The sequence below is a fragment of the Dermatophagoides pteronyssinus genome, unplaced genomic scaffold (assembly GCF_027571235.1).
Source record: "Dermatophagoides pteronyssinus isolate colony J.1.1.1.1 unplaced genomic scaffold, Derpt_VIB-CSIC_2022.12 sq0015, whole genome shotgun sequence".
In the NCBI taxonomy this organism is placed as follows: Eukaryota; Metazoa; Arthropoda; class Arachnida; order Sarcoptiformes; family Pyroglyphidae; genus Dermatophagoides; species Dermatophagoides pteronyssinus.
Genome location: NW_027461539.1, coordinates 679,679 through 706,728, shown reverse-complemented (window position 1 = coordinate 706,728; position 27,050 = coordinate 679,679). Strand labels below are relative to the sequence as shown.

The 27,050-nt window shown below is 27.9% G+C and overlaps 6 protein-coding genes and 1 long non-coding RNA gene across 9 annotated transcripts; 4 read left to right on the top strand and 3 right to left on the bottom strand.

Moving 5' to 3' along the window:
• Positions 1–435: 435 nt before the first annotated feature.
• LOC142645567 (uncharacterized) lies at positions 436–2,595 on the bottom strand. The gene is made up of 3 exons (XR_012846675.1): positions 2,228–2,595; positions 2,062–2,157; positions 436–675 (listed from the first exon to the last, which is right to left on the bottom strand). It is a non-coding gene; the product is annotated as an uncharacterized LOC142645567 (long non-coding RNA).
• Positions 707–2,112, top strand: LOC113791556 (uncharacterized). Its single transcript, XM_027341346.2, has 3 exons — positions 707–872; positions 974–1,327; positions 1,551–2,112. Exons 1-3 carry the CDS (start codon positions 725–727, stop codon positions 2,009–2,011), a joined length of 963 nt encoding a protein of 320 aa, XP_027197147.2. The 5' UTR covers positions 707–724; the 3' UTR covers positions 2,012–2,112.
• On the top strand, positions 2,286–3,872 carry LOC113791570 (uncharacterized). Its single transcript, XM_075822066.1, has 3 exons — positions 2,286–2,380; positions 2,448–2,584; positions 2,701–3,872. The coding sequence occupies exon 3, from the start codon at positions 2,705–2,707 to the stop codon at positions 3,377–3,379; it is 675 nt and encodes a 224-aa protein (XP_075678181.1). The 5' UTR covers positions 2,286–2,380; positions 2,448–2,584; positions 2,701–2,704; the 3' UTR covers positions 3,380–3,872.
• Positions 3,873–4,058: 186 nt separating this feature from the next.
• LOC113791588 (G-protein coupled receptor 83-like) lies at positions 4,059–8,407 on the bottom strand. The gene is made up of 3 exons (XM_075822064.1): positions 7,440–8,407; positions 4,767–5,332; positions 4,059–4,663 (listed from the first exon to the last, which is right to left on the bottom strand). Exons 1-3 carry the CDS (start codon positions 8,093–8,095, stop codon positions 4,302–4,304), a joined length of 1,584 nt encoding a protein of 527 aa, XP_075678179.1. The 5' UTR covers positions 8,096–8,407; the 3' UTR covers positions 4,059–4,301.
• Positions 8,408–9,595: 1,188 nt separating this feature from the next.
• Positions 9,596–12,625, top strand: LOC113791539 (uncharacterized). Its single transcript, XM_075822063.1, has 3 exons — positions 9,596–9,795; positions 10,069–10,476; positions 10,543–12,625. The coding sequence occupies exons 1-3, from the start codon at positions 9,720–9,722 to the stop codon at positions 12,537–12,539; spliced, it is 2,481 nt and encodes an 826-aa protein (XP_075678178.1). The 5' UTR covers positions 9,596–9,719; the 3' UTR covers positions 12,540–12,625.
• Positions 12,626–12,746: 121 nt separating this feature from the next.
• LOC113791491 (kinesin-like protein KIF13A) lies at positions 12,747–25,302 on the bottom strand. 3 transcript variants are annotated; one of them, XM_027341277.2, is made up of 5 exons: positions 24,074–25,285; positions 22,195–22,400; positions 14,852–18,311; positions 13,776–14,780; positions 12,747–13,714 (listed from the first exon to the last, which is right to left on the bottom strand). In XM_027341277.2, the coding sequence occupies exons 1-5, from the start codon at positions 24,186–24,188 to the stop codon at positions 12,987–12,989; spliced, it is 5,514 nt and encodes a 1,837-aa protein (XP_027197078.2). In that variant the 5' UTR covers positions 24,189–25,285; the 3' UTR covers positions 12,747–12,986. The 3 variants fall into 3 exon arrangements, with proteins under 3 accessions (XP_027197078.2, XP_027197077.2, XP_027197079.2); XM_027341276.2 differs by having other exon boundaries at positions 12,752–13,714; positions 13,776–14,783; positions 24,074–25,274; XM_027341278.2 differs by having other exon boundaries at positions 13,572–13,703; positions 13,776–14,783; positions 24,074–25,302.
• Positions 25,303–26,193: 891 nt separating this feature from the next.
• Positions 26,194–26,957, top strand: LOC113791555 (uncharacterized). The gene is made up of 2 exons (XM_075822156.1): positions 26,194–26,229; positions 26,422–26,957. The coding sequence occupies exons 1-2, from the start codon at positions 26,209–26,211 to the stop codon at positions 26,818–26,820; spliced, it is 420 nt and encodes a 139-aa protein (XP_075678271.1). The 5' UTR covers positions 26,194–26,208; the 3' UTR covers positions 26,821–26,957.
• Positions 26,958–27,050: the final 93 nt, after the last annotated feature.

Sequence of the window (27,050 nt, the reverse complement as noted above, 5' to 3'; positions counted from 1 at the left end):
GAACAATTATCCAAATGTAGTTCAAAACAAATAGTGTGTGTGTGTATGTGTTTGTTATATGTATGTCGGCATTTTTTTCCGGAATTTGAACCAAAAAACAAAAACAAAATTGAATTCAAATGAAAAATTCTGTTTTTTTTTCTTTTTTAAATCATTCTTTGTTTTTCACTGATGCTTAAGTGTGTTTCGGTGTCAGTGTTTGTGTGTGTGTTGGTGCATAAATAATAATAATTTTTTTTTTTTTTGCCAAGTGTTTCAATATTAGCCATTGTGAATTCTTTAACATAGAATCCAAGAGAAGCAAAAAATTATTTCATCATTTTATGTAGAATAAAGAATCGGCAAATATTTGTTTTTTTCCCCTTTTTTTGTATTTAAAAAGAAAACATTGAATACAAAAAAAAAAATACTGTAAATCCAGAGCAAAAAAAAAAAAAATCCAGGAAAAAACATTTAAAAATCTACTGAAATACATAAGGGATATTCTTTTCTTTTCTTTTTTTTTCTTTTTCGCATCGGTCCTATAGGAAATCCATCGAGAATTGAATATAACAAAGTTATATATTTTGCTTTTCTTCTTCTTCATTTTCACGTTCCATTTGGCTGTTTTTGTTGCCTTTCTTGCTTTTTGATTGTAGATTATCACCAATTATATCCACTTGGTACACCGATAACCTAGATTTTAGCAATATAAGAAAACAACAAAAAAAAATCATCATTAAAAATGTTTGACAAAATACAAACGATTCCGTCCATTAGAAGATGGTTGAATAAATTGTCATTATCATCATGCATCATCATTTTATTATTGATGTTTTTCCATATGAAAAAAAATGTTTCAGCAACTATATTTCGGCCATTAGTCGATGTCAGTAAGTATCATTAATCTTTGTTCAATAAAATTTGATATTTTTTTGTAAATTGATGATTTTGTCCAATTTTTTTCATTTTTTTTCGGTTTTAATAATGACAGAAGGAAATGATGCAATACGTCAAATACGTGTTTTATATGATTTACATGATACATCATCAATGAAAAATTCAATAAAAAAATTCAATACAAGAATGACATTTGATGAACAACGAAAATTTTTCAATAAACCAATACCAAATGTTTTATATCCATGGACAACTGGACAAAGAATATTGATAAATCATCATCATCATCATCATAATCATCCGGAAAAACATTTCATTTATAATCGACAATCATCATCATCACAACCTTCATCATCATCATCATCATTAGCAATGAAATCTAAAGATTTATCCATCATTCAATTACAAAGAGGTAGACCAATGTTTACCGAAATTGATTTCATTCCAAGTAAGTATACTTTGAAGGGAAAAACCATCAATTTTGATGATAGATAGAATGCTCCAAGGAGCCAAAATATAAATAATAATGCAAACTAATTAAATCAGTCAGACATTTTTAATAATTAATTCAGCAACCATTTTCTTTGTTTTGTTTTTTTTTGCCCACTTAATGAAACGATTGACTTTGTTTTGTTTTTTTGTTTTTTCCCCTTAATTTTGTATTCAATAAGGATATATACCTGAATGGACTAGCCATGTTGCAATTAGTGTAACATTACCAGCACATATACGTGGTAAACCATGGATACTTGGCTATCATCAGGAACAATTTCCATCACCTAATTGTAGACTTTGTACAAATTCCGAACAATCTTATACAGTACCTGTAACATTATTTTTACCCGATGATGGTTGGTGTCCTGAAGGTGGTGTACAAACAATTTGGAAAATTGAAGCACTTCAACAACAACATCAAGACAAACAACAACAACAACAACAACAACGACAACAACAAACAATATTAAATGGTGAAATTATTCATAAAAATCCCGAATCATTTAAATATCAAAGACAAATTGATCAAACTGATTTAATATTAGCATATGGTTATGATGAATTGAAACAAATTTATATAAAAAATAGTATTAATTCAACTATTTGTCGTGATATTCATGAAGCAATTGTTGCCTAAAAAAATAAATGTTTGCAGAATATATTTCAATGTTTTTTTGTTTTACTTACCTATGTTATTATTGATCAACCACCTTTTTTTTTCTTTTCACATTTTCATCAATTTAGCTGATTGTTTTAAATGATGATGTATTCTTGAAAATATCTCTGATTCGAAAAAATAAAAAAAAACGTTTTTTTAAAAGTTACATGGACGCATCATAGGCGATTTTTTTACTTTTTATTTAACCTTTAATTAGGTCAATGAGGTTATTTACTTTTTTTGAACCAATTTACTTATAAATACGCAAAGCGGATTTTCTTTTTTCATTTTTTTTCCTGAAAATAACTATTCATTCTTAAATATATAGATAATAATACAATTAGATCGGTGAGTGTGAAAAAAAATACAAATAACAAATCTAAATTCCAAAGTTTTGTCGATGTTTGTCGCTAAGATACTACGATAATCATCATCATAATTGATTTTGATAATTTGATACAATGGTAGAGCAATATCAACCGACACCGGTAGTGGTTAATGATAGATTTGGACGCTTTGGAAACAATGTTTTCTCGCCAAACAAAAAAAAAGGTGAGTCAACTCATCATATTACACTGGAGAGCATCAATCAGTGTTAAAATTTGAATCGGATCATATTGTATATTGAACTGTTTGGAAATTTGTTTGTTAATTTTTCAATTTCTCAGCGAAATGGTTACCTCTTTATTTTGTTTTACCGTTATATTAATGATGACCAATGGTTTGGAATCAACATCATCATATGATGAAAAATATTATCAACCAGGTTTTGCCATGGATAATATTGTGTCCAGATGTGATTTTTCAATAAATTCATGCCGATTTCGTAATCAACATAATTTAGCATTATATAATCGTTATTTTAATGCAAATAAATTATTTTTCGATCGTCATTCATTATTACTACTCAATATTAATTCACAACGTTCACAACAATATCCTGGTGCACGTTTAATAACACCATATTATCAGGCAAAATATCGTAATGCATGCTTGTTTATATCATATCGCTATAATGGTCCTGGATTTTTACGATTTTTCATCATTCAACAAGATAATGATAATAGATGTATCTATTCGTATGATTGTTCCAAATTATTCATTTCATCATCATCAACAAATATAATTCAAGAAAATAAATGGAATTCATTAGAATTACAATTGAATTTAAATGAAGGTGATGTTAGATTTTTTTTGGAAACACATTTTAATAGTACAAATAAATCTGGTTATTTTGCTATTGGTGATTTTAATTTTGGTTATGGTTATTGTCAAAATAAAAATGAAAATCATTGTTATGATAATATTGTTAATAGACATATTAATGTTGCACCAACTGCTAATTGATTTTTTTTTATGAATATCATATGTTCATTCGTTTATTCATTCATATGTAAAGCATAAATATCAACTATACACTAACTATCACACAATATGTTCCTTGCCAGAATTTTTTCTTTCCCATAATAAAAAACATTTCATTTGAATCATAAATTTTAAAATTCATTTTTTTTTTTGGTTCAAAAACAATAATTTAATTGTCATCTGAGTTTTTTACCAATTATTCTTATTATTTGTAAATCGTAATTTTGAATGTAAAAGTTTCTACAAAGAAAGCAATGAATGTGTTGTGTCTGCTTGCCAATTCAGTTGATATGAAAGAATTACATAAAGAATTCTAATTCAATTTTTTTTTTCGTTGTTCCTGTAATTTCATTTCCCCATTACATCTTCAATTTCTAAATGATTAATTCTGATGTTGTAAAATTTTGTGTTTGACGCAAACAAACATCCATCATAGAATAATAATAAAAAAAAGAAGATAGGTTTACCGATTATAATTTATACGAGGCAAAAAAAAAAAAAAATTCTTCGAAAAATATATGTATTTTTTTCCATTTACCATAAATGAAACAAAAATTGGTGGGTTGAAAAGGAAAAAAATTTAGGCCAAAATGTCAGTGCAAAAGTAAAAATAAATAATAAATTCACTATAGGTTTCTTATACTGAGTGAAACCTTATCTCACGGTATATTTTTTGTTGTGTTTGTTTTGTTTTTCTTTCTTTCTTTTATTTTGTTGAAGATTTTTTTCCTCCAAAATTGAATAATGTGTTTGGAAAACAAAGCAAAGTGAAAAATTTGTTTCATGTTTATTTTTTTTTATTAAAAGAGAAAAAAAAAGATAGATAAATACAAACAAATATATCAAATTGGATTAATTTACAATGATGATGATGATAATAATTTTTGTTTGGTTTAATTTTTTTTTAAAATGTTGAGCTTCTTTCATCATTACAATTGGAAATATCAATTGTATCATCATTTTGATCATTAACAATTATTATTTTAGGTTTATTATGATCAATATTGTTTTCATTGATATTATTATTTCTTAATACATTTGTTTCATGTAAATCATTGCTGTTGTTGTTGTTGTTGTCAACAATTTCATTCGTATTCATTCGTTTTAATAAACAACATGATAATAATAGAATACGATTTTTGAATAATTTTAATGAATGAAAAAATGGTTCCATACGATGACGAAATGTTTCATTAAGCCAACAATAAATGAATGGATTATAACAAACTGAACTCATTGCTATCCAATGTGTAACGAAATAGATTCCTTTGAGAAACGAAGAAAATTTAAAAAAAAATAAAAATAATGAAATTTCATTGAAAAATAAAATAGATTTAAAAGTCAAAAATCAATAAATGAATATTCTTACCAAAATGATGTTGAATTATTTTAAATTCAATCAATGTAACATAAAGATGTAATGGAAACCAACATAAAGCAAATACAGCAACAACAATAACTAACATTTTGATACGTTTACGTTTACGTTTCATGATTGATGCACGACGATTAGCACTTACACTACCAATAGGATTTGTACGACGCCAAAGAAAACATCCAATTCTTGCATAGAATAATGCTGTCAAACCAATTGGTAATAAATATTGACTTAATGGTGATAAAATTGCCAACATTAAATGATTCTGTTTGTTTGGAAATACAGTAGCACAACGAATCATTTCAAAATCATCATCCAATAATGATGATGGATAAACAACAACTTGACTAAAAAGGCAATGTGGTATTGATAATACAATTGAACAAATCCATATTAATAATATTGACCATATCCATGAATTTTTTGATTGTCGATATGAATGATTTTGTACAATATTGTTTTCAATGGATCTATGTTTTCTTTTTGTTGTACATTTATTATATGGACAAAATCGACATACATTAAAACCAATGCCAAAACATGATGTTCTGATTAAACTATAATAAAAGGGAAATGAAGAAAGAAAGAAAATGGATAAGATATTCAACATGAAATACATTTTTTTCGCAATAACAGCTCATTAGTTTTGAATTCTTAGGAAAAAAAAGTAAACACTCATCATCAAGAATATGATTTGCCGAAATAAGCACTGAATACCTCGGCTGTTGTAAATTTCAATTTTTTAAGAAAAAAAAACGTATGACTTACTCCTTAGAATAATAACAAAAAATAAGAAAAACTTTATCCTTTGTTTAACGGAAAAATGAAAATTGTACAGTGAAAAATAGTTTTCTAGAAAAGAAATTTTCCAAAATAAATATTCAGAGAATCAAAAATGATGAAATATAAACTTTAATGAATAATAGTACTTCAAGTAGATTGCGTCTGGAATTTATTGTCGAACAAAATAGAATTTCAAATCAACATAATAATAGAACGAATAAAATGACAAGTCAACAGTCTGGCTGTGTGATAACCGATTTCATTTGTTATGAGATTCTATATTTCAAAAAATTTATAAAATAATACTCGTATTTTACGAAAGAAAAGATTTACCGATTGACGTTAGTTGACTTATTGAAACAAAATTCGATGAAAGAATTGATGAATAATTGAAAAGGAATTTAAATGAATTTCAAAAAATTATTTCAAAAAAAATAAATGTTGTCGTTTTTTTCGTCAAAATTTTTTCGATTCGAATTCTACTCAAAATAATCTTTTTTTTTGTGAATTTTATATTCTTCTGACAAGTTATGAGCAAGCAACAACAACAACAAAAGTGAATAAAATGGAAATTTTCCAAAGAATTCATCATCATCATCAATACACAACATGAATAAATAAATAAATTCTAACATTTATACCAGGTTATTATCATGTTTTCAAACAAAATGATTGACAAGGTAAAGGTGATTTATGGAGAGAAAAAAAAATGGTCGAAATTCGTTTTTTTTTCATTTCAAATCGAACGATTTTTTTTTTATATTCGAACGTTAAAAACAGGATGGATGGACTACAATTTTTTTTTCACGTGATCAATCGAATTCTGAAAACTTTTCTGAAAGCAATGTTTTGATTTTTGAAAACTTTTTTTTCGTTTTGATGTAATGAAAAATGCATTATAATTTGAAAATATTTTTGATCTGATTACATTCGTTTATGCACGAAAAAAATGTGTAAAATAACAATAACAATAACAAGATTAAGGTTGGAACAAAAAAAAATGGTTATCAAATCAAAAAAAAAGTGCAATTCAAAATTTTTTGCAATTTTCTGCAGAAAAAAATGGAATTTATTTTTTCCATTGTTGTTGTTGTTGTTCATAGTTGTGGTTTGCTGTTTTTCATATGAAATGTTTTCATTTGTTGAAAAGAAAAGAACCAAAAAAATTTTCTATTCAATAAAAATAAGCTGAGATCAGTGAAATTTGAAAACAACTCAGAGAGAGAGAGAGAGAGAGAGAATGGGATGTTAAGATTATAAATCTAAGAACAATATTGGTAGAAAACAAAAGTTAATTTGTTCAATGTAGGAAAAAAAAATCGCTAAGAATGAATGAAAAACTGCGACAAACTTTTTTTTTTTGGTTTGGTTTGTTTTGTTTCCAAAGACATCAACAACAACGGATTCTAATGACACGGATTTAAAAGTTGTTAAAACTGTCCATAAACATAACATAACTTTCTCTTGTTTGTTTTTTTGATTAAATTAATGAACATCCGAATCTTTGTTGTTGTTGTTATTTTCATTGAAAATTCATTATTGAACAACCCCTGAAAAACAAAAACGAAAAAAAAAAATTGTTTGATCGAAAGTAAAAAGTTTATTTTAATGACCAAAAATGAGAGATTTTTTTTTCTTGTATTTTGAAATTCATATAATAAATTATTCATCATTGGTCCCCATCAGATGTGAAGTTTAGTGATTTTTGTTTTGATTTTTATGTTACTTTTGGGGAGAATTTCTATCAACACAAACATCACAAACAAACAAAAAAAAATTTAGTGACAATTTCAATTAGGAAAATCAAAAAAAAAAATGTACAAAACTTATTTATTTGTCAGGGATATATGTCAGTTTTCAAAAAAAAAATTCTCGAATTACCTTCGATAACGTTCGAATGCAATAACCATCATTGTTATTGATGAACAATGTGCCGATAATGATTGAATAAATGGTGTTAATATACAAATAATCGAACCGAATGGCCAATTTGTACTAACAAAACGTACCAAATTTATTGGTATATTAAAACATGTGAGCAATAAATCAGCAATTGCTAAATTAAATATTAAAATATTTGTTGTTGTTGTATTATGATTATTACCAATAAATAATGTAATCATTACACGACAAACAAATATATTACCAAATAATGATATAAAAACAATTAATAAATATGTTGTAATTAAAAAAATATTCCAGAAATTTTCAGATAAAAATATTGATTCATTTGTTAGATTTGTTTGTGTTTGAAAATCATCCATATTATCTGTATTTATTGATGATGATGATGATAAAAATGGAATATTTGATGATGATTCTTGTTCTAATAATAATACACTAGAATTGATTGAAATCAATGAATCACTTGATTTGATCAAATCGATTAGAATCGTTGATGTTGTTGTTGTTGTTGTTGTGGTTGTCGATAATGTTTCGCCAGACGATTTCTCAAGAGACTGAACCATTTTTTCATCATTATCATTGTTGATGTTATCGTCGTTCAATGGCAATTGAAATAAATTATTCCAGACCATTTTTGTTGTTGTTGTTGAAAAATTTCAATATTGCTTATGGCAAACAAACCACTTTTATTATATAAACAATCATCATCATTTGACCAACATCATTTCATCATCAAAACTGTGACACGAAAAAAACAAGATGAAAAATTTCAATTGGGCAAATTTGGTTTCAAAAACGACTACCGCCGTTACCGTTGTTCACGCAAGAATAATAATAAATGATGATGAACAAGCAACAACCAAACATCCAACAGCCGAATTTTTTTTTTGTTGTTAACATTGAAAAAATACTTAATTCAAGAAAAACGAAAGAAAAGAGGAGAAATTTTCTATAGAATGTCAAAAGAGAATCGGTTTCTCCATTTGGTTAATAATGTGTGCTCAGGCGCCCTAATATACCTACACAAACACACCGGATTTCACAATGTGTATTTTAGAGAGAATCAATTCATTTCATTTCTTATCATTTTGTAATTACAAAACAAACAAACAAACAAAAAATAAATTCATCATCGATTACATTAATTATTTCAATTCAATTTGTTTTTCTCTTCAAACATTTTTGCCTAATGATATTTTAATGGTGGAATGGTAATAAATTTTTCATACGGAATAAAACGGTAAATAGAAATGTAAAGTTCAAGATCTAATTTCAAAACATTTAAATTTTTTGGTTTAATCAATTTTTTTGTCTATTAACAACAATTTTCTTAATGTTAATAAATTTTTTTGATGAAATACTTTGAATATTTAAATTTTGCATTGTATAATCATCACCATCATATATTGAAAATGGACTATCCGATATAATCGATGTATCAAATGTACTTGATGAAATTGATTTTTTCAAACAATTTGATGATGATGATGAATATGGTGGTAATATATCGGGAATAAGCTCTGGATTTTGATATGTTAACGATGTTGCTTGTTGTTGTTGTTGTCCATTCATCGATAATGATTCGGGCGAATAACTTCGTTGATTAGAAACATTATCATGATGAATATCATCAATAGCTGCTGCATCATTTTTCATAACAATATCATTTGAATTTTGTTCATGAATGGATAATGTTGATGATGATAATGATGAAGATTTCCATTCTAATTTTAATTGATTCGAACTTTTAGCTGTTGTTTGTTGTTGTTGTTGTTGTTGTGTTGAAAATCGATTTAAATTCGAATTAATGTATGGTGGTCTTTTACGATTTTTTGGTGGTGCTAAAAATCGAAAACTAGCTGCTGCTGTTTGCTGACGATTTTCATAATTTTGCGATTCATAATGGATTAGTGAAGGATAGTATCCTTGTGATTGTTGTCTTCGATCATTGTAGCCTGTAAAACGATCATCATAATTTTTTGATCGATTCATTCGTAATTGACGATAATCATTCATAATAATTTACAATATAAAAGATAATTTAGTAGCTTGTTTAATTTTATAATTCTTTCAATGGGAAAAAAAACATCGACTATTTATACCCAAAAAAAATGCTGTTAATGTAATCAAAAAAAAAAATTCGATAATTTCATCGAAAACAATTAGAATTTTGGTTTCGACAAACACAGAACAAAACTTTTTACCATTTTTTTTAATCTAATTTCTTATTTGTGGCAATTTGTGGAATGCGACACAATGATCATCTGTTTATGGAGAAAAAAACCCACACTGAAGCAGCAGCAGCAGGATTATGCCCCAAAGCATTTTCAATGTATATTTGCTGAATATGACAGCAACAACAACAACAAAAATCGCTCATCATTTCCTGCATGATGATATTCACAAAGGAAACAAAAATGTAGTTTCAAAGACTACAAACAACAGTTTTTTGACGTAATATTCATTGCAGTCAAATCAGTATCCTTTTTTGTTGTTGTTGATTTCAGCATTTAATTTCAGCAACAACCTTTTGTGTTTTACAAATCAGATTTAATGATTGATTGAAAATTGAAAATTATATAATTTTTTTTTGATCATGCCAAAGTGTCATCAATATTTATTCAAGATAAAAAAATAAATACTAATTCAATGTTTTTGTTGATGATCATCAAAAATTCATTAATTATTTTATCATTGTTTATATTGTCATTGATGGTGATGATATCGATTGATCATCATCAACAACAACAACAACAACAATTTTGTAGCGATGAATTTCATAAAGAATGTCATTGTGGTTCACCAGCAATGCCACCATCAACATCATTATTCACACGAATTGTATATCCAAATTCAACAATCAAAGTTGAATTATATAATGAATCTATTCCATATGGTTATGCAAAATATCTTCGTGTTTATTATAAATGTACTGATGATCGTGATGTTCTTGTTGGTAATAATATGCGTGAATGTTCAAAAGGAAATTGGATTGGTTTTGTACCTCGTTGCGGTAAATATACAAATTAATATTTTGTATGTTTGTTGAATAATATTCATAAAAAATTTTATCTTACAGCAATTAATAATTTAAATCAAACAAAATTAAGTCATGTAAAAGTCAGTGATTTTAAAGTCATTGATGCGATGAATCAAAAAGAAAATTTATTTGGTAGTTTTCCCGAAGATAAACCAATTAATGTACTCATTTATTATGATGAATCATTACAATTAAATCCAAATGGAAGTTTTCAAGTACCATTAATCAATCAACCTCATGATTGTTTACGTTGGAGTTTATCACCAAAACAAGTTTGGTCATTAAATTTAGATAGAAAAACACTTGTTCATTATGTACGTTTAAAATTATATGGTGATCATATTGAAGATCTTTATTTAAATCATGAAATCGGTATTGATCTTTCACTTACAAATATTTCAATTCAAATATCAAAAAATCATTCCAGACATATAGATTCATTACCATTAGAGATAAAATGTATTGAAACCATACCGAAAGAAAGTCAATTTTCAGCTTATCATCAAAAATATTCGGCCAATTATTTGGTATTAGATTTTCTATGTGAAATTGAAGAAAAAGAAAAATCTTTATACGAATTTCTTTTTGCTGAAGATTATGATATTGATGAACTAGTAATCGGAGTTATCAAAATAGGATTTGAAATGTTTAACATTTTGCATATTGATAATGGCCAAAATATCGACCTTGAATTTAAGCAAAAAATTTTCGTCATATCTCTTTGTGAATTACATCTATATTCATTTGAACCGGATTGTGGAGCACCTGATTTACCTGTAACAGCGATTGTTCAACGTGATTTTAATTTTATCGAAGATAATGGTCATGTTAGAAAATCATATAGATATACATGTCCATATAATCAAGAAATAAAAGGAAATCCAGATATTGAATGTGGATATTATGGTGAATGGAAAACTGAATTCCCTATCTGTGAACATAATAATCCCTGTAGTTTATTGAAAAATCTTACATTCATGCCAGGTTATCTTGTAGATGTAAAATATGAGACTACTATGATGAATAAAAAATATAAGGATGCAATAGTCCCAAATGGAAAATTCGCTGAAATCATATGCATTCGATTAAATGATCGATCTGACGTTATTGATCAACAACAAATAACCGATAAAAATGCATCATTCAGCATCAATATGGTTCAGAATAATAATGAATCAACAATGAATCAAAAAACCATTTCACAGCTAAGACGTGATGTATCTCGTATCAAATGTCTAAATGGAAAATGGAATGGAATGGAATCAGTTGATTGTATTATGCATAAATTAATTTTGGAAGAAAATCCAATTTCAAATAACGTATCCGATACAGAATTGAATAAAATTCAAGTCGTTTCTTTACCAGTTCGTTTGATACAGATTTTATTTGTTTTGTTCATATTTTTATTATTAATCATTATATGTCTATTAATATACATGATCATATTTCGTAAACGAATGACTAAACAAGTAAAAAAACAAAATTCCAAAGAACTTAATCATGAACGTAGCGGTGGCGGCATTACAACACAACAACAAGAAGGCATGTTTCAAAGTTCCGGAATTTTAGGCATGCCAACTTTACATTTCGATCCTACATATAGACCTAATTTTTATAGTTCAAATGAAGATTTTTACGAAAGAATAACCTTAGAAGAAAGAGATTCACATCTTTATCATACAATACCGAATCCAAATCAACATAACATACAAAGTCATTATAGCGATTTAAGCCTTTATCCAAGTTCATCAATCAAGTTGTCAACCAATTTTCATCAACCATCACTAAATTTAGATGCCGGAGAAGAAAGATATAATTCGATTTATGGCCTAGAAGAAGATTGTATCAATACCGATCAACCAAATCGACAAGATTCTTCCCAACAGCAACAACAACAACAAATTAACGGTGTTAAAGATTTTTTAGAAACAACATCAACCATCATAAACAATGATAGAGATTCATTGAAATATAATTCATTATCACGATCATCTACAAGTTATTTACGAAGAAATTCAATTTATGAAGAAACTTGAACGGAATTTGAATTCAATTTGAATTTTTTTTTGTGTTGAAAATAAACAAGCGCCATCTTTACATTGAATAAATAAATAAATAAATAAAATTTCTAATTTTTTCTAAAACAAAAAAATCTTTTTTTCATTTTTTTTTTGGTTTTAATTTAAATTATTACAAAATAAAATAACAACAATCATAATACAAATGTATAGATAGAATGTAAAAATTTTGAACAAAAAAAAAAAATAGTCATTAATTTGATAACAAGGAAAATAATTTCTCGTATAATTCATTTTTGCTTTCCAATCCTCTATAATCAACAACAGAAAAATAAATAAAGATAAATGAGAGAAGAATAAAAAAAAACAAGGACATCATTATCAGTAGGAATTAGTTTTTTTTGTTTATAAAATATTTATCATTGAATAAATTATGATTCTGTATTCTGTAAATTATTCATAAAATTATCGACGTCCATTCATTTTTTCATTTAAAATAGAACGCATATGTTTTCCTTTTGTATCTAATCGTAATTTTTCCGGCTTTACAAATATTCCAAAATTAGGTTTACATTGAAAATAATGAACACCATTAACTGATCCATCATTTTTACCAATTGGAGTATCCAATATAATACCAATCCAAATACCGGGAGCAAATTCTGTCTGGCCAATATAACCAATTGTTCCTAATTTAGAATCAGGACATACTCGTACACTTTCACCAATTTGCATCCACTCGGGTAGATTTATTTTAGGATAATTAGTTTTTTTAAATTCATCATCTTCATCACCGCTACCATTACTGGATGATTGCATTGATAATGATGATGGTATCGATACTGATTCATTGGAAATTGGAGTTCCAGTACTGTTTATTCGAGCATTACTTATTTGACTATTCGATTCACTGGAAGATAAATTATAATAGGTTGATGTATCGGTATATGATCGTATATCATCGTCATCATCATCATCAACATTTTGAATGATAATATTTAAAGTTTCTGGTCGCGTTTTTTTCGTAAATTTATCCTTGACAGTAGAACGATCAAATACTATAAAACATTGTCCATCTTCTTCATCATTTGGATCGACAACAGTTTGATGATGTTTTGATTTGTCAACAGAAATTGGCTGCTCTTCAACAACTGTTACCATCGATTTTCGAAGTGGTTTATTCTGATTGAAAGCTTAATAATTAACAAATAAATAGGATAGAAAAGTTTTTTAAATTAAAAAAAATCAACTTACTGTTTAATTGTGATGGATATGATTCAAGTTTTATTGATTTGTTTTGTTGTTCCGGCTCTCCAATATCAATATCGGTGACATAGATTTGATTCAATCCGGTCATACTTCCAAACAATGAGCTAGCTTTTTGTCGTAATCGTCCAGCAGCCGTTGTTAGATATGATAAATCAAAAGAAGAATCAGCTCGTTCTTCTTCCGAAGGTCTGTCATAATCATCATCTGATTTTCGATAATTATTACCATTAATTGCCAAATTGTTTGTTTGATATGGTGTAGTCGGATGCTGTCGATATTGTCCAACAAATTGTGCCATGTTTGGTACAGATAATGTCTTTCTTAATTCAGAATTTTCGGAATTATTATAAAAATTATTATTATCCGTTGGATAAAGAAGTTGAAGTGCTCGTTTAGCTTTTTTAGCAATTCGTTCACGAACAGCAACTTCTTGTCGTAATCGATCCAATGTAAGTATCGATTCTAATGCTGATACACTTTTGGTATAACGTTCAATATAACTTTCACCATCACATGCAGTTAGATCAACATCTGAAGCAGCTAATAATGCTAATGATTCACGATCTTCAATATCTTCACTAGCTTTTGGTATTGATGAAACAATTTCATAAGTAATTCCCGTTGCAACAGGAGCCAAATCAGCTCGAGAAATACGTTTGAAAATGTTTTTAGTTGATGAAACAAGTCCTTGTTTCTTATAAACATTGATAGCAATACGTTTTCGTAGAATCAAATTCATATTCGCTGGATGTGTTATTGCAATACATACTTTTACTATCAAAAATATTCGTTCATTAGGAGATGTTATACGATTCAAATATGACGATTCATGTACTGATGAATCCCATGAAGCAACAGCTTGTACACCATCCATATTTGCTTGATTTGAAACAATATTTAGATTTAAAAAAGGAGTACCATTGTATTCTTTGGGTAAAATTGAATTTGCTCCAGCTACGTCATTTTTAGAATCGGAAAAGTTCATTTCATCTGCTATTAATGAGAAGAAGATTAATTATTTTTTTAAAATTCAAAATATTGACAAAAGATTTTGGACTTACTATTGAGATCAAGAAAAATAACTGGTATATGATTTTCCATACCGACAGGTGGTTCCCAACTATCATCAGGAGCTCCAGGTATTTCCGAACCTGGTGTTGGACATTTAGCAACCTTTCTCTCTTCAACAAGAGTTACCCATTGATTCATTAATCTATGTTCACGTTCAATATCTTCTTGTGTTTTGTTTGTATTTTTATTCATCAATTTATTAATTTGATCTTGTAGATATGCTTGACGTTTTTGTAAAATTGCTGACCATTTTTCATTTAACACTGTTAAATCACCTTCTTGATAACTGTCTAATGGTTTTTGAACTTTGGACCGAACACAAACACAACCAACTTGAATAAATCGAATCGAATGAAATATAAGTGGTAAAGTTCCAGAATTTGGCACATTTTCTATTCGAACTAATATTCGACGTTGTTGACCTTGACGTAATTGATAAATTCCACCGGTCAAAAATTCTGGTTGATGTTGAATTTCTACTGGTGTATATGTTCCTTGATCATTTAATTCATGAATTTCTATCCAAAGTTCTAGTTTTCTTTTCAATTCTAACCAACGGTCCATTAAAGTACGTGAAATTTTGAAAATTTGTTCTTCGGATTCATTTTTTATTAGTATTGGATTTGCTGATATTCTATGACCCCAAACTTCAATGGATAAAGCACCATCAGTACAAAGTTCACGAAATTCTTCCGTTAATGTGATAATAAATTCACGTTCATGATCGAAACTAATTTGTTGTTGTTGTTGTGAAGATGAATTAAAATCTAATCGATGAAAATCTGTTGTATCGGATGGTGTGAGAACAATCATATCTGTCAAACCACAGACAGTATATTGACAAAAAACAAAATTTGATAATTCGGATGGAAGACCTGAAGCTGATTTTATTTGTAGTCGTACTTTAATTTGATTTGGTCCTATTGTCTCTGGTTTTTCCGAATCAACAATAATTACCGAATTATTCATATTATTATTATCCACTGATTCAATATCATTTGATGCGGAATCATCATCGGAAAAAGCTGCATCGGCAATACGTTCACCAAAATTTCCTTCAATTCGACCAAATTCAATATGTAAACGACCGACCATTTCACCTTGTTGTGAAATGATCGGTACTTGATAATCCAGTTGAACATCTTGCATTAGTACTTGAAGAAAAATATTGGCAACACCAATAAGTAAATGTCGTTCTTGTGATTCATAAAATGGATCATTTCGTGGTTGTATACAAGTTGGAGATGATGGTGAAGAATCATTACAATTATTTACAAAAGATTTATTACTATCGATTGATGTTTGTGTTTTTAGTTTAGAATTTTGTCTTTCTTTCCATTCGTTATAATGTTCACGCATTTCGATTAAATTTGAATCAAATTTTTCCATTGACCATATTTGTGATGGAAAATTTTTTCTTTTAACCAAAATAGCTGGTTCGGAAACAAATACACCACGTTTTAAACGGCTAGGATTTAGATTAGCTGGTGGTATCTGTAATGTAACTTTGAATTCAGTATTTTTTTGCATTTCTTCAGCAATCAAATTAGCTTCATAAGCTAACGTATTAGCTTTTGCTATTTCTTCTTTTAGTTTCGATAGATAGATACGAAAATTTTCCTCTCGTTCTAAAGCTAATTTTTCCAACAATCGTTGTGAATGATGCATTTGATTCGGTGTTAGATTTAATGATGAATTACTCATTACACCATAACTACTGTTAGATTTTGTCATACTTGAATTTGAAAGAAATGGTGAACTACCAGAAAAAGAATTGCCAACACTACCACCACCGGATTTTGACATCAATGATAATTGTCTTGGATCATTTTGCATTGCAAACATTGCTTTCAAATCTGGATCATTACAGGTAAGCATTTCATCACGAGCATAATTATAATCAAAATATTTATTTTCAATTTTAGATGTATTCATTGATGATGATGATGATTGATCAGATGTAGCCGGACAATTCAAACTAAAAAAATGATTATTTCCCCATAATATTCGATCACCATTTCGAAGACGTACACGTTCATTTACACGAACTCCATTGACAAATGTTCGAGAATCATTTATTGATTCCATCCATAATTGATTTCTGGATTTATCGATTTCAATCACTGCATGTTCAGGCCTTATACCAACACCTGAAAGTTGAATATCTTGTTCGACCGGTGCATCAGGCCTACCGATTAATGTTTTTTCCTTAAGATAATATACTAATAAAGCATTCATTGATGGATCAGCATTCAAATTGACTAAATAATAACGATCTTTTTCCACAGCAATACCTGAACTTTGAACAGAAATACCCATTTTTTCTAATGCTTGTTGTCTTTCTTGATGAATTTTTTCTGTTCTACGTAATTTATCTTCCCAAGTTTGTTCCATTTCACGGATTAATTTTTCTGATTCGGCTAAACGTTCTTGAAGGTCAGTGTTAACAGTAGCATGAATCAATTGTTCACGTAATTGTTCAACTTCTTGACGAAGTTCACGAATAATACGATTATTTGGATCTTCATTGATTATTGCATGATTAACAATACGTTTAGCTCGATCAGCATAACGTAATGTAGATAATGTTTCTTCATAACTATCTGCAGCCGGACTAATGGTCGAAATCATAATCGTTTTTGAATTACCACCTAAATTATCTTTTAATAACCAAGTAAGAACTGAATCTCTATATGGTACAAATTGTTCTTTACGATTACGACCACTAGCTTGATCGGCAAGTTTAGATATCACAAGACCAAGTGTTGTTAATGATTTATTAATATTTGAACCTTCTTTTAAACGTTCACCAACAGCACCAGTTTTAATTGCTCGTTCACTACCAGCCAAATCGACTAGACTCATTTTTGATACACGTTCACCAACAACATTTGCAACCGGGTCATAAATTGAACAAGTTAAGGTTAATGTAAATACTGCATGCGATCTAGATGATTCAGAATTCATATTGGTCGATGCAACCGTACGAGATTTATTTCCTTCAGCCATCAAACTATTAATCTCATCGAATGAAGAAACAGCTAAAGTTGATAAACCATCAACATACGGTCCAAGAATATTATGTTCACGAACTTTTAACGAATGTCTTGATCCAACAGGATCTAAAAGATCATGAACTTTTTCATTATAAATTTCCATATAAGATACTTCTAATTTAAAATTTGAATTTGGATCTTCTTTGGTTAGATTTTGAATACGTTCAAATATTGAATCACATAATCTTGGTATAAGTCCTTTTTCGGTTGCTGAACCCATCATTGTATAGGATTTTCCCGAACCAGTTTGACCGTAAGCAAAAATACATGCATTATATCCTTGAAATGCTGAATCCAAAATGGAATGGCCTAAATTTTGAAAAACATCTTCTTGACTTGCATAATGTGGATCGGATTTATTGAACGACCAAAAACAATGATCAAATGTAAAAATCTATTGAAATAAAAACGAAAACAAAAAAAAAGAAAAAGAAAAAGATTAAAGTTACATAATTAATAATTTACGAGTAGCAAAATTATTTTCATTAATAATTTCCGAATAATCCGCGTGCAAAAAAAAACAATTTTTCGAGAAAAAAACCATGAAATTATAATTCACAAAAAAAATAAAAGAAAGATTAAACATGGATTAGATAGTGATCCATGAACTCTATGCATAACAAAAATATTTGACCTATGTGTGCGAATACCATAATCATTTCGTTTGAATGTGAAAGAAAAATCATTACTTGAAAGAAGAAAAAAATGAAAAGTATGAAGAAATAAATAATGATTTGTCCATTTTTCCTCTCATTGTTGTTTTGGTTGAAAAGAAAAAAAAATGAAAATCCTCAATTTGACAATTTGAATTTTATTCATTTTTATTCAAATGTTTTTTTAATCTTTTTTTTTGTTGTTGTTGTTGAAACAATATATTTGAATAAATAAACCCTTTTATTATTTTCAATCAATTACATCAAGTTTATTGTTTCAATCTTAGCTTAATGTCAATGTTTAGATAATGATCCCATGTTGATTGATGTTTTTAAATCGATACTTTACACCATATTGACATATTTCTATGCCAATCCTTTTTTATTTTATTTGAATGAAAATATCATTTTCAATGTGCTTTATTCACAAACAAACAAACGAAAAAAGACATGTGATTGAAGCATCAATCATCATGAAACAAGAAGAAGAATAGAATAGAATAGAATTTATGGTGTGAATAATTATAAAAACTGAATGAATAATTATAAAAATTCATTTATTTAATTACAAGGCCATCATATTATGACAATGAAAATACCAACCAAATCACTGTAGGTATTTGAAATGACAATTGTTCTTTCAAATTAACAACACCTGTTGTTGGTTGGTTGAGTTTTCACAGACAACTCTTATAACAACAGAAAACAAAACTTGTAGTTTTTCTTTAACCCGAATATCAAATAAATGATGAAAATGAAAAATTGAAAAACATTAAAGATTTCATCATTGAAATAAACGAGAAGAGAAAAACAAAAATTGATCCATTTTTTGTTTTCCCAAATACGAATGATGATGATTATATTCTGACATTAAGTTGTAAGATTTCGTTCGTTCGTTCAAAAAAGATTATTATTATTTTCACAAATGATCTGGACGAGAAAGAAAGAAAGAAAATAAAAAGTAACTGTGGTCCATTATCATCATCATCATCGCACTATTGTTAAGAAATATTATCGAAAAAATCCCAATCAATTTTTTTTCTTGGTTTGGTTTAGCTTCCATAAATGATGATGATGAACGAGTGAAAATATATATAATGACACAGACTAACCACCACCATTACCATTACTACCATCATTATTATCACAAGTAAGGAAGGAAGTAAGCTTTGATTTTTTTTCAGGTTTATAAATATGAAATGTGTGAGTAGTAAATAAAAAAATATTGAAGAGATAATGATCATCATATGCATGAAATATGAAGAAGAAAAAATTGGTAAAAATGATGTGAAATTTTATTTTTCATTTTTTTTTGTTGTTGTTTCTGGATGCTCAGCTGCAGCTTTTTTCAACAGTGTTATTATTAGCCAGGAGAGAGAGAGAGAGTTTTTGGGAGAAAGTAAAGTTTACTGCGTGATAATAATATGAATGTGTGTTTCGGAACCATTTCACCATAATCATCATAATCGTCATAAGTGTCTGGTGTTATAAACGTTTTTTCTCTGTGTGTGTATATGATTTGATAATGATGGTATATTTACACATCTTATTTCTGTATTAAGAAAAAAAAATTCAAAGTGATGAGTTGTGATATAATGGGGAAAAAATGAAGTAAAATTCATCCAGATTGACTGATGATGAGTTTCTGGACTAGGAGGTTGGTGAGTCTGCGACTGAATGATGATACTAATTTTATACTTTCGTAAAGTAACCAGCTAATTGGTCATTTTTTCTGTCTATATGGACATTGAATGTTGATTTTCTAATTGAAAATCCAAAAATCCAAAATGATTTTTTTTTTTCATCAATTTTTTTCGAAAGTTTTTTCCATTGATGACAATGTTGAGAAAAACCATTTGAACGTTTTAAAACGATTGTTTTGTGTAAGTGTGGGTGGGTGTGTAACATTTATTTTGACAACAACAACAGCAGAAAAAATCCAAATATTTTCATTTTTCTTTTGAAATGATCCATAACGAAAAAAAACTTTTCAAAAAAAATCTTTTTTTTTTCTTTGATCATCATCATCAACGAACGACAATATCGAACGACGACAATAACAAAGACCAAGAAGAAAGCAGAAAGAAAGAGACACAGCCATTTTCTTTTTCATTTGTTGATTGTTACATATGAGATAATGTCGTCAAAATGATGATGATGATGATGAAAAATTCGATTAACCTCGTGACACTGGTTAATCATCATCGAAGTTTTTCCATTCATTCATCATCCAAACAACAACAAGATCTTTACCTGCCTATTTCTACTTTGTGATGACAATAACTAACTAACGACGACAACAATTGAAAATATTGTCCTCAATATCTTATATAACGAAAAGAAGATACGCGTATAGTACGCACTAACTAACATTTTCATTTCATAAATGTAAAAAAAAAAATCATTCAAGTGAAAAGTGAAAATGTACAGGTTTTTCTCCTGTAAATCCAAAAACCAAAAAGAACCTAATGTTTTAATTTGAATTTGATGATTATGATTGATTGATAATGATGAGTTTATTAATGGATGTTAACACAACTTTTTTAGCCTATATTTTACTACGAGGATGTGTGTTTTCCTGATCACCCAGATCATAATCATTTGGTCAAATAGGAAAAACAAAACTTGACTAAAAATCATCAAATTATCACATTAAGAAAGAAGAAGAGTAGGAAAAAACTATGTAGATTTTCCAATCTGTTCTGTTTTGCTTTTGTTTTTTTGGGTTCAACAAGTGTCGTATTTTGTAAACCAGATACACCACACTCATACACTAACGATATGACCTAATGAGAAAAAACAATGAGAACAAAACTCTTGTTTCGTTCGTTAACTTAAATCATTTTTTGTTTTTGTTTTGTTTTTTTGTTTCAGTATGGAATTGTTCTGGTTTTCTTCAATGTGTTTATCATCTCAGTGGTGTTCTAAAAATAAAATCCGATTCGAAACACGAAATGATTCGATCATCATCATCATATCTTTGTTGAGATGAACACACACACACACACCTAATGGAAATGAAGCGTATCGTTTATTTTGTTCTGTTTCTGTTTTTGAATATACCCCGGAAAAAAAACGCAAACACAACTAAAGGCGACATTTTTTCCTAATCTAACTCAGGGTTAATAATTAATTTTAGTTTAATAATTTTTTTGTTACAATTTCCCTTGCAGCGGTTATTTCTTCTCTTGTGTTTTGTGAATAATAATTTAAATGATGTCATTTCGGTTCAAAAATCCATTTAACCCGGATAAATACAGATCATCAACCTTTATTTAACTTCATGATGATGATGATGATGATGATAAACATTTTTGGATAAATTCATTAACGATATTTATTATTATTTATTATCAATGAATTATGTCATCATCATGATGAAATGTCTATTGTATTAGAATGATTTTTATTCTATAAATAGGAGTTATTAGATGAATGAGCGAGTGAGCGAATGAATGAATTGTAATAGTTTTTTCATTCGAAAAAAGAAGAAAGAAAAGAAAAGATTATCTCTCAATCATCCAAAAAAAAAAAAAAAAAACGAGAGATTGACGATAAACGATGATATTGATAAAGATGATATTTTTGTTTTTTGTTTTTTCTTTTTTTTTTTAAAAAACTTACTTTCGGTGGTCTTAATGTTGAATTTTGTTGAGGCTGTTGTTGTTGTTGTTGTGGTTGTGGTGATCCGGATTGTGTTCCTTTAGCCGATGATACCACTGGTGTCGTTATAGTTGTCGTTGTCAATTGCTGTTGTGGTGGGGCCGAATAATGCAATATTGTTTGATCACCTTTAACTTCGACCACACATTTTGTTTCCAATTCGATTTCTATTTCAAAAAAAAAAAAAACAAAACAAAAAAAACAAAATAATGAAAATGAGAAATAAGAATGTCATTAATACGATGATGATGATGATGAACAATTGAACGAAAACTTTTTTTTTATTTCCGGAAATTTTCTTTTGATTGTTTAAACAATAACAGTGAAAAAAAATGTCATGATTTTATCCATCTCATTTGTGGGGGGGGACTCAAGGAAGATGATAATTATCGAAAGGAAATTGTCAACGATAATTATAAAATGTTTTTTTGTTTGTTTGTTTGTGTACTTGAATCTTGTTGTCAAAACAAGAAAACATAGGTATGTATTTCAGGTAAATTCAACAAATTATCAATTGGTTACTCATGTGTGTATTATGGATTATTTTTGTATTTTTGTATTTTAGTTTTGTCGATCCACATTGTGAAACAAACATTGAAGTTTTTCTTTCAAGCGAAACGAACGACAATTTCTCACAAACACTGCATACACTCATACATATTGCATTATCATAATGATTATTGCATTTTTTTTTGGAAAATTAATGACCATTTTGTGACAAGGACAAAATCTTGGATTACATTTCAACCTGGAAAACTGGATAAATAGATCAGATGCAATCGATAATTTCCGTCTATATTTTCTTATTACAATTTGTTTTTGGGTGAATCATTGTTTTTATTAAAATAAACAGTAAACATTTCATTGATAATGAAAATTGATCAATTTGTTTTTTGCCTATTGAAAATCGATGCAAATTTATTGAACGAATGATAATGATAATGATGTATCATGTTTCGACAAGGTCATATCGTTGATTAATCAATATTTAAAAAAACATTCATAATCATTCAGTGGGGGGGAATGAAGAAATTGATTTCCTTTTTTCCCCTGTCGTTTTAATATTCAAAAATGCATACCAATGATGATGATGATGATGATTTGTGCATATTTGATCTACTCAATTTACATTTATAAATCCATTTTTTTCTGATTTATTTAAATCAAAAATCACTTTCATTCTGCATGTGTTTAATATATGAAAATATGGGTCGTCGCTTTGTTTGTTTGTTTTCTGTGTATTTTTAAAAATGCCTTTTTTTCTTGCAAAACTCAGGTTTGGTGATCGAGTTTCATTATATAATCGGATTCAAGAAAATTTGTAAAAAAAGGATAAAAATTTTTGATTTTGAAATAATTCCATTAGTTTCGATGGAAACACAAAATGCAAACTTATAAACAAACATAAAAACTACAAATGAACACACAATGATAATAATAATAAAAAAAAATTGAGCCAAAAGAAAACAAAAATCCTGTAATGTATTTGTGTTCTTTATTTTGATCAAATTTTATAGACAAACATGTATCCAGTGTATCTAGTATAGATTTTATTTTTATGAGCATTTACTGTTATCATTTCGATCATTATCATTGTTATTAATGAGCACATTTCATTTGATAATATTGTTAATTTTGGATTAATAATAATAATAATAATGAATTCGAATGATGATCATTATAATTATAAACTCGAAATGAAACTAATGAATAAATTAAAAATCTCGGCTTATTACTATTTGTAATTGAAATTAATAATTTATTTTGAATCAGAATCGGAAATCATTAGCTTTTTTTTCGGGATTCTAAATCAGTATTTGTAATTGAAAAAGAATCTTACCTCGACGACTAAATGGACGTATACGAACGGCTACTTTAACTTTATCGGTTGTTGAATTCGAATGTTGATGAGCGATAGTCATCATTGTATTTGTTGATGATAATTCAGTAGCCATATTTATTAAAACTTGGAGATTTCTTTTGATTTAATATTTAATTAAATTACAAATAACAACGAAAAAAAAATTCGATTATAAACAATGTTGATTCTATTTTTTTTTTTTGTTTCTTGTGAAATTTACGAAACTACTCGAATTCAACGAAGATAGAATCGTTTAATTAGTTGATGATCCCCCCTCTTTCTTTCTCAATGATTAATCAGCCGAAACTATTTCCAGGTGCATTGTACCGTTTTAATCATCATTGTTTATGACAAAACAAAACAAAAAAAAATGATGAAATTCGTTGTCGTTATAGTTTTTTTGTTCAAAAAATGGAGGGGGGTATATAAAAGTCATGCAATCAACAATCAACCAACAAACAACAAAAACTTAACTAGCCGAAACGGTAAAATTTTTCTCTTTGTTGATAAAAATTGTTATTTTTTTTTCTTCAAAAAAGATGATGATTATGATTATAATAATGTAGCCGGCTTTATTATGTAGGAGTATGATGATTATGATTGACAACAACAACAACAACAACAGGTTGACTTCTTTTCTGTTGAATTTAGTTGAACTTGTCCATGATTATTATCATCATTATTCATGTCTTACTTGTTTTGTTATTTAGTAAGTTGAGATTCAATAATAAATTGCCCATCAACAACGGGTCATCATATTCATCATCTTTTAAGATTATCATCATCAACATTTGTTACACAGGAAAAAGATTGAGGAAATCACACACAAAACAGACAATTTAATCAACATTAAATGGACACATTATATGCATTGGGGGAGAGAGGTTTTCACACCCCCAAAATAACAAACAAGCAAACAAATCCAAAATTATGGTGATGATATCATTGATTCGAATGGTGGAATTTTTCTATTTCAAAAAATCCATAATGAATTTCTTCTTCTTCTACACGATGACAATTATGATGTGATGTGATGGCGTTGATATATGGTTGGTTGACAAAAAATCCTTTTAATGGAAAATGAAAAGCTGAGTTACAAAAATATAAAATAAAATAATCATATCATCATCATCATCAATTTATTTAATCATCACCAAGACAACATGATGATGACAAATGCAAAAAAATAAAAAATAAAATTATTACACAAACAAGCAAGAAGATATTAATGAAAACACAATGAAAAAAAAAATGTTTAACCAAATAAATAAATCAACAGAAAATCTTGATTTTGTTTGATTATTTTCAACATAAGAAGGAATATATTTTGTTGTTGTTGTTTAACCCACGGTTATACAGGATGGCGACAATTTTATTTTCCAGAAGAAACAAAGATATTATCAACTATCCAACCAAAAACAAACGTAAAAAAACAAAACAAAAAGTCTCATCATGCATGTTGTACATACACACAAAACATAAACACACTACGAACATCCAAAATGAATGAATTGGTTATCCAATTTTTTACTTGTTGCTACCAGTTGTTGATGGAAAATGTTTATACGCACATGTCTTTGGATTGAGAAACACGAAACTTTCGTTTCGAAAGAGACAAGAAGTGGTTTGTAAAATTCAATTCACAATTCACAATTCAAACAAGTGAAAAAAAATGAATTGAAAACTTGAAAAAAAGAGAGAGAAAATTTCATTCTGCAACATGTTGCATTCATTCATTCATTCTGATTAGCTTTATACATTGAATGAAAAAAAACTATGCAACAGGTGTATAACAGAGCCAAAAATTGAGACAAAGGTAAAATGAGAGCGTAAGGCTGATGGAAACCAAAATGAATTTTCAAAAATTGTTTAATAATTTTTCTAAATTTTAAAATTCCTATTTTCGAACGTTTTAAAAATATCTGCGTTTAAAAATATTATTTTACAAAGATTTTTTATAATTAACTTTTGTAAATAGAAAAAAATTCGATTTAAAGAATTATAGCCTGCCAAAACATTTTTAATGTTACAATTCCTCTTGGTCAACCTCTGGTGACCAAGATATTTTTTTTTTTTTTTTTTGTTTGACAGATTATCCATATCTAAATATCATAATGTTTACAATAAGACATAGGGTAATAAGTTTTTTGGCGACTAGAGTTCAATGTTCAAGTACATTGTTGATAATTTTTACCAAAAAAAAATTTGTTTTTTTTAATGATAAGGTCAACAAAAGATGACTGTTGTTTTTTTTTTTGGAAAAAAATGACCTGTTAATATATTTTTTCCAATTTGGTCATACACTATTTAAATTGGTTTTTTTTTAGATCATTTCACATTCAATATTCAATCAACGAAGACGTCAGCTTCGTCATCAATTTGATTTTCCAGAAAATTCAACCAAACAAAAAACTAATTTATCCCATTTTACTTTCTGTGTGTGTTTTGAAAAAAAAATGGAAAATATTAAAACTGTCGTTTTTTTCCTTTTAATATCGATTATTGTTTTAATATCGTTTGATGGTAATATTGTTGATTGTGGAATAATAAATCGATTATGGAATTGGGGTACCGGTAATCGTTATGGTCAACAACAATATCCAGGTGGTGGATATTTTGGTGGTGGATATTATCCAGGTTATTATCCTGGATATGGTGGTCAACGTTATCCAAGCTATGGTGGTCAATATGGAGGACATTATTATCCAGGATATGGTCGAAGATGAATAAATTCATCACTTAATCTGGATTTTGCTGTATTTTTTTCGAAAAAAAAAAATTTCTCATACTAATTATAATTGCTATAAACATTGTCAATTTGGTTTTTAATTGAAATAAAAAATTTCATTATATTTTTTTTTAATTATAATTAAGCAAGGATCCATTTTTAACCCTTTATTTTTGGGTAATATCAACAAATCTTTGTTTATAACGAATTTATTTATTTTTATTTTTT